The 14,901-nt window shown below is 45.2% G+C and overlaps 4 protein-coding genes across 4 annotated transcripts; 3 read left to right on the forward strand and 1 right to left on the reverse strand.

Moving 5' to 3' along the window:
• Positions 1-313: 313 nt before the first annotated feature.
• LOC135676225 (uncharacterized) lies at positions 314-3,880 on the forward strand. Its single transcript, XM_065187166.1, has 8 exons — positions 314-584; positions 663-765; positions 1,113-1,220; positions 1,355-1,464; positions 1,556-1,663; positions 1,748-1,793; positions 1,957-2,088; positions 3,389-3,880. Exons 1-8 carry the CDS (start codon positions 361-363, stop codon positions 3,470-3,472), a joined length of 915 nt encoding a protein of 304 aa, XP_065043238.1. The 5' UTR covers positions 314-360; the 3' UTR covers positions 3,473-3,880.
• Positions 3,881-3,996: 116 nt separating this feature from the next.
• LOC135676224 (probable serine/threonine-protein kinase At1g01540) lies at positions 3,997-8,484 on the forward strand. The gene is made up of 9 exons (XM_065187165.1): positions 3,997-4,136; positions 4,367-4,658; positions 5,621-6,207; positions 6,332-6,436; positions 6,520-6,642; positions 6,722-6,892; positions 7,000-7,129; positions 7,202-7,411; positions 7,960-8,484. Exons 3-9 carry the CDS (start codon positions 5,660-5,662, stop codon positions 8,074-8,076), a joined length of 1,404 nt encoding a protein of 467 aa, XP_065043237.1. The 5' UTR covers positions 3,997-4,136; positions 4,367-4,658; positions 5,621-5,659; the 3' UTR covers positions 8,077-8,484.
• Positions 8,485-8,766: 282 nt separating this feature from the next.
• On the forward strand, positions 8,767-12,682 carry LOC103987697 (uncharacterized). Its single transcript, XM_009406076.3, has 2 exons — positions 8,767-10,199; positions 12,305-12,682. The coding sequence occupies exon 1, from the start codon at positions 8,846-8,848 to the stop codon at positions 10,190-10,192; it is 1,347 nt and encodes a 448-aa protein (XP_009404351.2). The 5' UTR covers positions 8,767-8,845; the 3' UTR covers positions 10,193-10,199; positions 12,305-12,682.
• Positions 12,683-13,007: 325 nt separating this feature from the next.
• On the reverse strand, positions 13,008-14,210 carry LOC135676227 (secoisolariciresinol dehydrogenase-like). Its single transcript, XM_065187168.1, has 2 exons — positions 14,049-14,210; positions 13,008-13,963 (listed from the first exon to the last, which is right to left on the reverse strand). Exons 1-2 carry the CDS (start codon positions 14,114-14,116, stop codon positions 13,156-13,158), a joined length of 876 nt encoding a protein of 291 aa, XP_065043240.1. The 5' UTR covers positions 14,117-14,210; the 3' UTR covers positions 13,008-13,155.
• Between the last annotated feature and the right edge of the window lie 691 nt (positions 14,211-14,901).

Consider the following 14,901-nt stretch of genomic DNA (forward strand, 5'->3'; position numbering starts at 1 on the left):
GATGCCACAAGAATGATTGCTTTTGGTCGAGTTGTAGTCGTGTCTCATCATCACCGGACATGTACACGAAACACAAAACCACAAACCGGTCGTGGTTTATCTGATCCTCATCACGAGGTCCAAAACTGGCTGTGTCTCTCATGGGTCCCCTAAATTACGGTCGACCTTATCACCTGCGCCATGTCATTTTTCATGGCTACCCCAACCATACAATCCAAGCGCGATGATTCCGAATCCGAATTCGAATCCGATACCCGATACTTCTTCATCCGAATCCGATTAGAAGAGAGACCACGTGGTTCCGTCGACACCTCTGTGCGTGTCGTCGCAGTCGTGGGAAGAGTTGAGAGCGCGGAGTCGATGGCGAGCGGGGGCAGCGGCGGGGTGGAGCTGCCGCGGAAGGAGGCGAACGTGCTGAAGGGGCACGAGGGGCCGGTTTTGGCCGTCCGGTTCAACGGGGACGGGAACTATTGCCTCAGCTGCGGCAAGGACCGTACCCTCCGCCTCTGGAATCCCCACCGGGGCATCCACATCAAGACATACAAGTCGCACGGGCGCGAGATCCGTGACGTCCATGTTACCTCGTCCGTCCTCCCTCCCTCTTTCTCTTACTTCCCCTCTGGATCAAAGAAAAGTTCTTGATGTTGTTGTTGTCGCCGCAGGGACAACGCGAAGCTGTGCTCCTGCGGCGGTGATCGCCAGATATTCTACTGGGATGTCTCCACCGGCCGCGTCATCCGCAAGTTTCGAGGCCACGACAGTGAGGTGAGTCCTCATGCCGCCGTCTACTCCTCTCCCGGGACGGATTCCTCCCACTTCGGGCATTAGGGTTTCGTGTATTTGTATTGATGGGCAATCGGGTCGCATCGCGCCTGTGTGATGGGTTTCTTGATTAGGGATTAGGGTTTCGGTGGATGAGCATTGCTCTGTTTCGGGTGCCTCGAAATCGAGGGCTGCTCGCGCACATTAGTCTTCTTCGTTATCACTAACACTGGTATCAGTAAGTTGCCGAAGGAAATGATCATTTTCTAGAGATTGTGTCTGATCGCTTGATCGTGCTTTCAGATGACGTTACCCAATGTATGTTATATCTTTGATTCCTAATTCTTTAGGTGAATGCTGTGAAGTTTAATGCGTATGACTCAGTCGTAGTGTCGGCTGGCTATGATCAATCCGTTCGTGCGTGGGATTGCAGATCCCAGAGTACAGAGCCCATTCAGGTCAACTTCCATGCTCTCTTGCGAGTTGATTTCAGGTTCCACATCACATTTATTCATATTGAAGGAAAATAAGGAAAAAAGAAATCTTTGTTGTTATTGAGTCTTGCACTAAAGCTCGCGCATGAACCTCTCAGATCATTGATACATTTCAAGACAGCGTGATGTCTGTTTGTTTGACAAAAACTGAAATTATTGCTGGAAGTGTTGATGGAACTGTTCGCACGTTTGACATACGAATCGGGAGGTGAGTTTCCCTTGATTAAAAAAATTCCCGCCACATTCAAATTGCATCAGATTGGGTGTTTGTCTAATGCTTTCCTCCATTCCGAATGAAGAGAATTAGTTGACAATTTGGGGCAGGCTGTCAACTGTATTTCATTGTCGAATGATGGCAATTGCGTCTTAGCAAGTTGCTTGGATTCAACTCTACGTCTTCTGGACAGGTAACTCTCCAATGTCTCTAATACTAACCTTTGGTGCATGTTGATATGTTTTTCCTTTAACTGTGTTTTCCCTATCCACAACAGGTCCACTGGAGAACTTCTACAAGAGTACAAGGGCCATACCTGCAAGGTCTAAAAATGTGTACACTTGTTTATGTTGATGTCACTTGCTCTTTTTGTTATTGTTATTTACTCTGTCACTTTTTAACTGTTCTTCCATCTTGCTTTGTTGATCATGAGACCGGAATAACTATAGCCTTATTAACTGTTATTAGTTTTATCTTGTGCTGTAGTCTTACAAGATGGATTGTTGTCTAACCAACACTGATGCACATGTTACTGGTGGATCCGAGGATGGGACAATTTTCTTCTGGGATCTAGTAGATGCATCTGTAGCTTCAAGTTTCAAAGCTCATCGCTCTGTGGTAATCTCTTGGCTTCATGTTTTTATTTGTTGAATAGTATAGGCCTTACTTATATCTGTACATTTTAGATTGTAAGAATAGATGTTCTCGTTTTTTGATAACATGGTGATGCATGCCGACCTTATTTCTTGTCACACCTTAATGTATCAATATGTTAATGCTAGTTCTTTGTGCACGTGGGAATGCATATGATATTTAGTTTACTAATGAATCATCAATATGATGGGCCGTATGTTTGTGAAAAGTCCATCAGACACTCAGAAATCCTCTCAAACAGTCAAGAAAGGTGAAAGGTCTAAAAGTGCATCTTTATAATATTTCATCATGTCACTCTTGTTTGGATGGTTTATGAGATTGTAGATGTAGCCTATCCAAGACCATTGTTTTAGTCGATAGATGTACCGGAACTAGGCAGCATTGTAAATCTCATAAATGACCAAATGGAAGAGCTAAATACTTCACCATACTTAAATGAGGCTTCACCATACCTCACCGTTGGGTTATATTCCATGATCAATTTACTGTATCCGCCACTAGGTAGATCTCTTCCTCTTACCATATGAAGGCAACGGAGTACTGACCGGGCCACTCCTTTATATCGTTGGTGGCGAGGATAACAGCATCATGGTGGAGGAAGAGGGTGAAGTGGCTGATAAGTTTGGAGGGTCTAGCGATGACCCCCCTACCAACACCACTGGCATTGGGCCATTGTCATTTGCAACCTGGGCCACCTGGCTGCGGTTGGCCATAGCTGCTGTGATGGCTGTTGTTTTGGGGGTCACTCCATCCCTGACCCGCGAAAGACGGTAAGACTCATGACATGGGTCATACACCCACTCCCTGTGCTGCCGAATAGCAGAAGGCTCGTACCACCATTAACCTCTTGTTCAACTTTGAGCCATTTACTAACAGCTTAAGCTATATGGCTTAGAATCCTGTTTCTGTCCTTATGTAAGCTTAAGCTTCAGTCATCCAATTGAAAGTTTCAACTGTTTAACATCCTCATAAAATTTTGTCGGAAAATAAGCTCTTTCTATGCTTATTAGGCTGACATCAGACAGATTCTTTATGTTGTTACATAGATGCAGCCTTATGAGACAATGGGTGCTTCGCACTCCTTTTAAGATATGTTTCTCATTTTTGCAAACATATTAGTTGATGTTACAATTGGATCACTAGGAGTGACGTGTGGAATGCTAGATTTTGGTTAGTCTTTTGTGGTCTGTTTTCTCATGCGGTAAAATGTATAGTAATCAAGTAACTTGTCACTGGGATTAACATAATTTACTTCTTCTTTCAGGTCACGAGTGTGAATTATCATCCAAAAGAATGTTGTATGCTTACATCATCTGTTGATGGCACGGTGCGCGTATGGAAACCATGAAACAGGTGGATCAATTTAAGTATGAATCTACTGTTGATGGCACAGTGCGTGTATGGAAACCATGAATGAAATAGGTGGATCAATTTCAGTATGAATCTAGAGTCCTCTTCTGATATCACTCGTGTGGTTGACAAGCTCAGATCTCACCTTTACGTTCTTGAAGCATGCCGTGGCACTCCCCACCTTTGTTTTATAGATACACTAGGAAGGCCAGGTTTGAACCTATCACCAGGAACACTAGTGAGCTGGTGGATTATGATTACCTTGGTATTGAGATGCTGTAGAACTAACATAGAAGTAATTGTTTTATTGTAGTATTTATTTCATATACTGTACCTATGACATGCAAAATAACGCCATTGCTTCCTTCTTTGGCAGAGAAAAGAATCATTGCTTAATTGTTTTCCATCAGGTAACATTACCAACTCTTTCTTTTCTTGGTGAAAGAACATGACCTTTGGTTTGGAGATGAAGCAGGAACTATAAATTGGGCCCTATGTTGTTATATTGGATTCTTTTGTATGTTTTGCATTATCTACAATATAAGTTAGAATCCTTATCCAAGGTTGAACATAATCCATTGCCTCATCAATCTCTCCAAGGTTGGTGTCAGTATACCCCACTGCCCTCACCGAGAACCAGGGAGAAGCAGCCGCCGCTGCCTGTAAGCCATTACTTTTTCCTGCTTTGTCATGCGGTACAGCTTGCCATGGCCCCCTACTCTTCTAGTGCATCATTCTTCCACCAATAACCTGCCATGTGACTGACTTATCCATTGATTATGTTTATTGCATCACGTAATGTGTGGATCAGTTCTCCCTTTTTTTCTTCCTTTAATTTATTAGGGTACTGTTTTATGTGTGTGTTTACTTGATTTGCATATTCTTTTTGTAGAATGTTTAGGAATTTCCACTGGTTTTCTGCACACAACACGTATTGGTTACATATCCAAGGAAAAGAGTTACTATTTCAAGCATAAAGGAAACCACAGGTTGGACTTAAATCCATGACGGAGGAGGAGGACACTACCAAACGATGTGATGGCACCAATCCAACAACCGAGTCTTGTTCCCATTCCAAAAGCCATGGATTGCTTTGGGTGGTGGGCAATACTGGTTAGTGGTTAAGCTTGGATCGATGTGCTGCTGCCACAGAAATTATTCATGGATTAAAGCTCAAGGAAGGGGTGAGTAAAGAGCGACGTAATCATGTCATCTACATCTTTCTTCCATTCAAATCCAAAAGCTTATTTCCCTGCAATCGTACATACATGCATTGTTTTTTCTCTTTCCGTCAACGAAGCTACCTTTTTAGGACTTCACTCCATCCCCTCTTGCAGCTGAAGTAGGGATTTCCGACATGACCAACTCTCATATCGTGTGATGAACATCACACACAACATTCTTATTATTCTCTGTAGGCTTTTGGTTATTTTGTCCTCAGCACAAGCAAAAAGGACGAATGAAGTATTGTACAACAAAGTAGAAGTGAAGTTTGTAGAGACATGATTGTAGTTATGCTTTTTATCTATCATAGGGATGCTAAGAAGAACAAACTCTTTCTGAGTTTTCACTATAAACACAAGGGTGAAAATAGAATGTTCATTTCGATGATATCCCCCTAACCTGTCATGTTCTGTGAGTTGATTCGAGGCCTCAAAGATCACTCTCCCCCACAATGGTTACTGCGCAACTAATCCCAGTATTCTGCAGTGTCCTTTTGCGGGGTGGAGGCTTCCGTTGCTCCATGTAGGTCCCAAACCGTGACACCTGCAACCTCTTCACCTCTCTCTCTCTCTCTCTCTCTCTCTCTCTCTCTCCAAGTGACTTTCTTGTCATCTCCATCTGTCTTTCAAGTACCATCTTCTCTAATGGCTCACATCCCTCTTCCTCCTTTTTCTTCAATCATACACACCTGCTCCTTTCTTTACTTCATGCACTGCTGCTGAACATTTCTTGCAGCCATGCATGTCTGGTACCATGTTCTCAGATTTAGCATCTTCCTATCCACGACGCAGTGAAAAGAACTGCCGTCTTCTTACTCTTCTTATCCATAATGCCACCACCACTCCCTTCAAGATTCAATCTTTAGCGGAAGAAGTTCTCTTTCACCATTAGCTTCCTCTTCAGAATCCAATCTTTCCCTCAGGATTCTTCTGGAGCAGAGAGCTTCCCTGGCCCTTCAAGCATGTCGGATCACGAGCTCTCGGCGCGCACAAACATCTTTGGGCTCCGCCTGTGGGTCGTAATCAGCATCTGCGCCGGTACGGGGTTCCTCGTCCTCTTCCTTCTCTCTCTCTGCCTCAGCCTCATGCGCAAGAATGCCTCCTCCCGGCGGACCACCGCCACCATCCCCGTTACATCCAAAGAAATCCAAGAAGTTCGCGTCGATCCTTCTCAGACCTCCGGCGTTGTTACATCTCCTCGATCCGTCAAACAGAAGGAAGATGAGAGCCCAGTCGTTGTCCAGAAAGCTCGTGTCGCCTCCCCTGAGCGTGGCAAAAGTGAGGGAGGCGGCTCGCCGCTCGGTAACCGTCCCACGGACCAGGCTGCCGCCGTCCCGGCGGAGGTGTCCCGCCTGGGGTGGGGGCTGTGGTTCACTCTCAGGGAGCTTGAGGTGGCCACCGACAACTTTTCCGACGAGAATGTGATCGGAGAAGGCGGATACGGAACCGTCTACCACGGCATCTTGGAAGACGGCACTCAGATTGCAGTGAAGAACTTGCTGAACAACAAGTATGGTACTCATGTCTTGTAATTGGGCACAGTAGGAATGCAAGAACTCAATCCAAGCTCACATTGCAGGCAGAGAGACCCATTTGTGTGTGCTGCATCTCTGACCGATTAGATTGTGTTCCAGGGGGCAGGCAGAGAAGGAATTCAAGGTCGAAGTCGAAGCCATCGGCCGCGCCCGCCACAAGAATCTAGTGAGGTTACTGGGATACTGCGTGGAAGGTGCTCAAAGGTATTCCCTCATCTACTCCAATTGCAACATTTGGGTGCTTCTTTTGTGCATTCTTCCAACCTTGTGGTTCGTTTGCCATTTAGGATGCTTGTCTATGAATACCTGGACAACGGGAACCTCGAACAGTGGCTCCATGGAGATGTTGGACCAAGCAGCCCTCTTACCTGGGACATCCGGATGAACATCATGCTTGGAACAGCAAAAGGGTATCAGAAAAGCCTTAATTTTTTTGGCCATAGCACCGTTTGTCGATTCATCTTGAGACGTAAATTGTGGAAATTGCAGGCTACTGTACTTGCATGAAGGACTTGAACCCAAAGTAGTTCATCGCGACATTAAATCGAGCAACATCCTGCTCGACAAGCACTGGACTCCCAAGCTCTCTGATTTTGGCCTTGCGAAGCTGTTAGGCACAGGAAGAAACTATGTCACGACACGCGTGATGGGAACTTTTGGGTTGATCCAAATGCTGCTTCCTTTGATGTTTCTTTCTTTCCTTCCTTCCACATAGCAACTAAGTAAGAATTGAAGATTTCTAACTCTGATTTGTTCCTTCCTGACAGTTATGTGGCTCCTGAGTATGCCAGTACTGGTATGTTGAATGAGACGAGTGATGTTTATAGCTTTGGGATACTTATCATGGAGATCATATCTGGTCGTAGGCCAGTCGATTATAGCAGGCCTCCTGGCGAGGTTAGTGTTGGTTCTGCATGCTTCCAAAGTTTGTGTGTGCTTATTTCTACAAATTTGGTGGCTCTTTTACAGGTTAATCTGATAGAGTGGATTAAGACCATGGTCAGTAATCGAAATACTGACGAAGTCGTGGATCCAAAGATGGCTGAGAAACCTTTGTCGAGGACATTAAAGAAGACACTTTTAGTCGCACTGCGATGTGTGGATCCTGATTCGCAACAAAGGCCAAAGATGGGGCATGTAATACACATGCTTGAAGTTGATGATTTCCCCTACCAAGATGTGAGTCAATCATAGATTAGAGATCTAATGTCATGAAAGTCTATTAGATTTTTGTGCTTCTTCTCATTGTCGTCTATTGTTGACGCTCGTAAGATGTTCCTTATGCATGCTAGTTTTAACATTGTTCTTTTATGTGTTTATTTGTGTGTCCCTCAAATTGTCTTCTCATCCTTCGGCCTGACTTACTAATATACTTGGAGAATATTGCTTTCATTTTCATGTAAAGCATCACTCCGTTAGTTTCTATTGCATTCTCTTTTAATCTGGCACTACAGAAACATTGAGCTAAGAACTTGAAGCAACCTATTTTGTTCCTGAAGAATGTTGTGTATCAAGTTTTTCGTTATGTAGGTATTGCTGTAAATGGAACATGTATGAATGATCATGAGTTGCTTGTTTACTCTAGTCAGGAGAAAATTTGGCGCGACAACATGATTTTTATATCAATCTTGCTACATATGCTATTTTTGTTATTAGCTAGAACTGGATTGATTTGGTTTGATTGATGTATCACATCCAAATTTATTTGGTTGCATTGTCAAAATCAGGAGCATCGAGCAGGACGTATCGGGCAACCATATTCCAACAGTCCTCAGTATAAAGTAAGATTATCGGCAAGACAAGTCACTGAGCCTGGTGAAAACAGCACAAAATCTGAAATCTAGTCGACAAAGCAAGAAGACACACTTAATTGTAATGATCCAGTCGAAATGATCTCTGAACATAGGTTCTCATCTATGATAAGGCTGATCATCCATTCAAGAAGCAGCTCAGTGCAAAGGCGATTTCGCCGATGTCACTCCTCACTATGTAAACAAGGTTTTGAGGTCAGTTTGCTTGTGTAAAGCTTGGTGCTTGATGTGTTCTCCTGGATTAGTAGTAAGCTCTGTTCTCTGAGGAAGGTCTGTTGTGTATGTATATTGATTGGTTTGAGGGGCTTATTGAATAGAACTGTCACAAGTTGAATCTAATGTGTGGAATTCAGATTGATGTTCTCATAACTATGTGAAGTCTGTATACATATATGTATCTCTTCTTCCATCTGTATCAGATCTCATGATTCCATGAGTTCATCTCTGAGCTCTTAAACACTTGAGGAAAAGCTATTTCTTGTGACTGTGAGCAGTAAAGAATTGATTGCTATACAATCTTTCAGTAAAGAATTGGCTGTCTCATTTGGTCCTTCTCATAGAGAAATGCTATCTCCGAAGAAACAGAGGAAAGCGATTACTGCTTCGTCTCGTAGTTTACTGTTTCTGAGTGAAGTCTACGAGTCAAATTGAGCGAAGCAGCGCACGGTCATCTTCGAAGAGCATTCACGTGATATGCACGTGACCAATACTGGTCTTTTCAGGGCCCGTAGAAACCAACCCGATCTCACCGACGAGGAGGAGGGGGTTACGCTGACTTCGCCTAATCGCTCTCCACCGCCCGATGCCGACCGCCGCCGGCTCCCCTTCCTCCTCCACCACCATCACGACCACTTCTACAGCCGTGGATGTCACGGAGAACCCCGTGTCGAACCGTAACGAGGGAGGCGGCGGCGCCCCCGCAGCGAGTGCGACGCAGTCGTGGTGGGAGTCTATCTCCCGAGCCCGCTCCCGGATCTTGTCCCTGGCCTCCGTGCTGTCCTCGCCGGACCTTGCCTCGCTGGCGGATTCCGACCGCCCCGCCCGCTCCCTCCTTGACTCCCCCTTAGCCTACGCCGCGCTCTCCGCCGCCTTCTCCGCCCCCTCCTCTGGATCCGGCGATGACCCCCTCTGCCACTGGCTCTATGACACGTTCCAGTCCTCCGACTCCGACCTCCGCCTAGTTGCCCTCTCCTTCCTCCCCCTCCTCGCTGGCCATTATCTCTCCCGCGTCGTCTCATCCTCCTCCTCATCCTCCGCCGCCAACCCGCCCTCTCTCGCCGGGTTTGAGGCCGTCCTCCTTGCCCTATACGCCGCCGAGGTCAAAGCCCGCGCTGGAAAGCCCGTCCTTGTCTCCGTTCCCGACCTCTCCCTCCCCTCCCTCTACCACACCCCCCGCCCCTCTGCCCCCTCCCGCCAGCCCCCATCTGCCGCCACTGCGCCTCCGCCTCGACCCTCCGTCGGCATTCTCTCCCCCCCTCTCGAGCCCCAAATCGCCGTCAAGTCCACGAAGCGTGCTTGCATCGTCGCCGTGGCGCTTGATTCGTACTACAAGAGCATCTCCTTCATGCCCAGTCGCTCAAAAATAGATCTTTGCGAGTTCGTCGCCGCCTGGGCTGGCCAGGATTGCCCCTGCCGCTTCGAGCTCGATGATGATGACCTGAATCGATCCTCACTCTGCTCCTCGTCCCCGTCCTCGTCCTCCTCGTCGCCCCAGGTTAGGATATTTTTCGAGGACAACGGAGGAATTGGAGGCGCTGCCGAGGAGATGAGGAAATTAGCAATCCAGGAGGGTCCTAATGGCAATCACTGTGATGGGGAGGACGAAGGAGGTGGCGCCTCGAGGAGGGGGTCGAGGGTTCCTCTCCCTTGGGAGCTTTTGCAGCCGGTGCTTAGGATTTTAGGGCACTGTCTTCTAGCACCTCTGAATCCCCAAGAGGTGAGGGATTCGGCGTCTATGGCAGTGCGTTGTGTCTATGCTCGAGCTTTGCATGATCTGCTGCCACAGGCCATCCTGGCTTCCCGTAGCTTGATTCAGCTGGATAAGAGTGCGAGGAAGGCAGCAAAACCTGAAATTGCCCCAAGCAATTCATCAAAACCTAACACTCCAAGCAAGCCGAAGAAACCAGAAGTTCTCTTGGTCTCAAAATGATCTTTTGGTAAGTATTCAGTAGATGGTCTGTTTAAAGAAACAAACAGTGTGGTTATGTTATCTTTCTAAGACTAGTTGTGTGATTGCTTTGAGTGCCTCATGCAAGCACCTGAGATTGCCTTTTGTTGTAGCACCAACTTAGCAAGTACGAATGCCTCTTATGTTCTATTCCTTGTGAGATTATGGCTATCTGTTGTTAATAGATCTTTGTCTGTCTTTTGGTCTAGCTATAATGTTCCGTTTCACAGTAGATTGTGTTCATAGTACAGTTCTAACGGATATTTACTTTCGTTTTCCCTTGTACGAATCCATTGGTTCAACTTCTTGCTCGCTGTACGTATATATAATGCACTTATTATTTCTCCATACTAAATGTTTTAAAAGGTTTAGCTTTGTTTACTAAAATCTATGGCCTCCTATTTGACAATGAATTGGTAATTTTGTACTTCTGTAGCTAATGTGTTGTAGACTTTTCAGAAATTGTCGCGATGGATAAATTGTTAGGAGTCAGCTTTATGTTTCCTGTAGAAATTTGAATGTTTTTCCAACCATTCAGGGATACTCTTGGTATATCTGATGTCATATAACCATGCATCTAAAAACCAATGCAACTGGAGTTAGTAGAATTGATGAACTACTATTATTGACTTCCATTCAGTGGTGAATTGTTCTTACCATACCCTAGTTTTCAAAGAATGGTGACCTTTCCTTTGGACTGTTACATGAATCTAACACCGATGGCTCTAATGCTACTTGTGAATTGTGGCAGTAGATCCTAGGCACTGCATCGACATAACCCAATGAAGTGTTGTGTTTAGTGGATTGGATGTTAGAAAACAAATTAATATTAGAATTTTGGTGGATTATTTTTCAAGAAATTTTTGTCTTGCCTAAGTTTCATATTTATTTATTTAAGCACATGTCCCATTTATGATATCAGAAACCAATTATTCAAACCATTGAAACTGATCTATGCTATATAGTATCATGATATATAAAACAAAGAGAGAGAGTGAAATGTCCATAACTCGTACAAGAAAAAAGGTGTGATTATGTTTGGATGATCGAATGGACTTGAATTCATAGTTTTTGATAGAGGGATGCTTCTGGATGGCTTCCCTATTGAATCCATAAATCTTGTCTTCTTTTAGATGTATGAAAGTGTGTTCTGTAGAAGTAGTTCTTTGCTAATCACCGTTCACCACTACTTCACCATTGCTCCTTTCTTTCCCATTCCGTGGTTTGTGCAGGAATAAGACTGTCAAAGTCATAGGGTATGTTTGGATTATTTGGTATTTACATTTCATGGCTTGATTTGGTTGTTATAATGGAACTTGGTGGAACTACTAAATTGTGACAATGTAAATATCTACTCTAGTTAGTTATCCAATTTCATGTTTTCTCTTACTCGTAGCAACCCCTAACTCTAATAACCGAACAACTATATTTTGTAAACCGAAAAAAGATGTGATCGTGTTACGAATGTTAAATACATCCCTTAGTATAATATCTTCTTGCTTAGGATGGCTTGCAGTTGGCAACCATATTTTGCATCTGTTTTTACCATTTAGTAAGCTTTTCTGATGCAGCTCATGGAAACTTGTAAATGATTTCCTGGTACATTCTGTAAGTGATACCACCTGCAGTAACTTACGGATCAGACATGGTTTTTCTATGGAAAGAGGGTTATAGGTGCCTCAGGAGTGTTCGAAGGCCAGAAATGTTATATACATATATATACACTTTTTTTTAATGTCTTACTAGTATGGTTATGGTAGACTTCTCTGGATATACCGAAAACATTTATCATAGACCAGAAAGTATAATTTTGTTGGACATTAGGTGATCTAACATTTTTGGTTCTGCTTCTTGATGAACTCTTTGTAGTTTAGTTGTTCCATCAAGGTGAGAACTCTTCTTAATTGTTAGGTGCTGTATATTATGTATTTGTCGCAGCATTTAATAGTCGCATTTGCTGATTTGTTTCTGTTTTCATATCTGATGCCATTTTACATTCTTATTTGAAGTTAATATTCACAATTCAAGGTTGATGGAGGCTATTCAGAAGGCACAAATTTGCTACCTGATGCTTTTCCTCGTGTTCTTGTGCAGGTGTTATCACTTGTCTACTTGAATCACTGTTTCTTGTCAGAATAATTGGGTGTTCATCAATTGTCAGAATTCGAGCTCTTAGTTTGCTTTGATTCCGTTGGTTGGAGATCATATTGGCTGAAACTTTTTGATGGTCTATTCAAAACAGTCTGTGCTAACAATTCATGCCATTTTGATGAGAAAAGTGTTTGCCATTGCTCACCCAAAAGAAACAAGACTAAGAGATGCGTTATAATTTTGAGAACATAACCCTTCTTTTATTTAGTATTTGGAAGTCGAGGGGGATTTTTTATTAGTATGGAAGATGTTACTAAGTATTAATTTATTTGTATTTGATGATAATATATATATATTATATATATTTGGTTTCATATCAAATCGGAATTAGAATTGACGATTTCAGTTTTATTTCAAATCAATAAAAAAAACCTCTTTAAATGATGAATATATCTTTTTAATAGTTTAATAAATAATTACTTGGAGAAATATTTAGAAAAAAATTATTTAAGAATAAAAAATAGATGGCTTTTGTTCGAATCGAATCGTCGTCGATTTCGGAATCGAAACCGTCTAAGATCAGAACCAGAATCGAATCGATTTAGATTTCGAGTGCGGCCGAACCAGAACAGTCGGTCCTCGACGTACTTGATCGGTACCGCCCCATCAGAAAAAAAAAACAAAAAAAGGAATAATTATTTGCGGATTGAATGGGTAATAATTATTTGCGGGACCGCAGATCAACGAGAGACGTCCCATCTTTTATTCTGATAGAAACGTTCAGTACCGATGAACAGAAGCGATTGCCGCTTGCCGACACACACCGTTCTACTGAAGACCGGACACAACCGGCGTCACTGCTTGAATAGACCAAAGGCATTGTTCGCGGTGGTGAAGCCGCCGTCGATGACGAAGTTGTGGCCGCTTACATACCCGGACTCGTCGCTCCCCAGGTAGACTGCGGCGTGTGCCACGTCCTCCGCCCTCAGCACCGGTCCCTTGAGGTTGCTGACCCCGCCGATCCACTCCTCCAAGCGCTCGGCGTCCATGTGGATGAAGTCGCAGGCCAGCGCCGTGGCGTACGCGAAGGGCGAGATGCAGTTCACCCGGATCCCGTGCTGCCCCAGCTCCGCCGCGGCGCTCCTCGTCAGCCCCACCACCGCATGCTTCGACGCGATGTACGCGTGAGGCGCCACCCCTCCGATCACCGACCCCACGCTCCCGTTGTTGATGATGCTCCCCCCGGGCCGCCGTTGCCGCCCGGCCGCGGCCGCCGCCACCATGACACGCGCCGCGTGCTTTATCCCGTTGAACACCCCGGTCACGTTCACGCCCAGCACCCGGTCGAAGTCAGCGATGTCGACGTCCGTGATCCTTGGACGGTTGCGGTCGATGATGGCGGCGTTGTTGAACATGATGTCGAGGCCGCCGTACTTGGCGACGGCCAGGTCGACGGCGCTCCCGACATCCTCCTCCTTGGCCACGTCGCAGTGCACGTAGGTGATCACGTCGTCCGTGCCGATGCTGGCCGCGACGGACAGGCCCAGCTCATCCCGGATGTCAGCGATCACCACCTTCGCTCCATGGTGAACGAAGAGCCTGGCGGTTGCCTCGCCGGCCCCGGCAGCTCCGCCAGTAACGACCGCAACCTTTCCTTCCAGCCTGCGCACACACACACACATATACTCTCCATATATATGTATATATATATGTCTTATCAACTTGATCTTCTATCTGAGAAGCTTACCTCCTCCCAAGTGTAGCTGCAACCGCGCTGCAATTAGCCATTGGAGATCTTGTTGATGCTGTAGTCATGAAACCCAGAAGCCATGAACCGCTATACAAGGACGAAGTCGAAGCTGCAGCAAGTATGCTTATTGTACTGGATCTTAATTATGCGCAAGAACCATGTAAAATAAGGGTGAGATGAGTTAGTTCATCATGATTCAGACGATAGGTATCAATCAGGCTGTACGTCAATCGTTGTTCCTTCTTTATCCCGCAGCAGACACTGTAGACCTAATAAACCCGACGTGTTAAACGACACGCCGTCCAAAACTTAGAATTGTAATCGTACCAGCTAGATTTGACGTGACGTGACGTCAGGGGCGAAATTGTGGGCTGGGCCGCATGGTTGAGACAGTCGGATGCAACGGATGAAATCTAGACCGGGCTTCGGTCGGGCTCGAGGGTTAAGTGGCTTTCGTACCAGTTAGATTTGACGTGACGGTGACGTGACGTCAGCGGGGAATATTGTGGGCTGGGCCGCATGGGTGAGAGAATCGGATGCAACGGATGAAATATAGACCGGGCTTGAGTCGGGCTCGGGGGGTTAAGGGCAATAGATTACCGGTCCGGATCGAATGGGGGCGAGTAGGTCGACAAATGGATTCGAGTCGGGCTGGCCTTTACGCAAGAAAGAGGAACGACACCGTCGGATGTATGTCATGATTCGTGCGACCCACCTGATGCACTTATATTAATACAACATGAAAGAGAGAGAGAGAGAGAGAGAGAGAGAGAGAGTCACAGAAGCCAAAATGTACAGAAATCATCAGGAAGACGCAGACCTGCAAGATTAAGTGGAAAAAAGCAGGAGA

This window comes from Musa acuminata, chromosome BXJ1-6 (genome assembly GCF_036884655.1).
Source record: "Musa acuminata AAA Group cultivar baxijiao chromosome BXJ1-6, Cavendish_Baxijiao_AAA, whole genome shotgun sequence".
In the NCBI taxonomy this organism is placed as follows: Eukaryota; Viridiplantae; Streptophyta; class Magnoliopsida; order Zingiberales; family Musaceae; genus Musa; species Musa acuminata.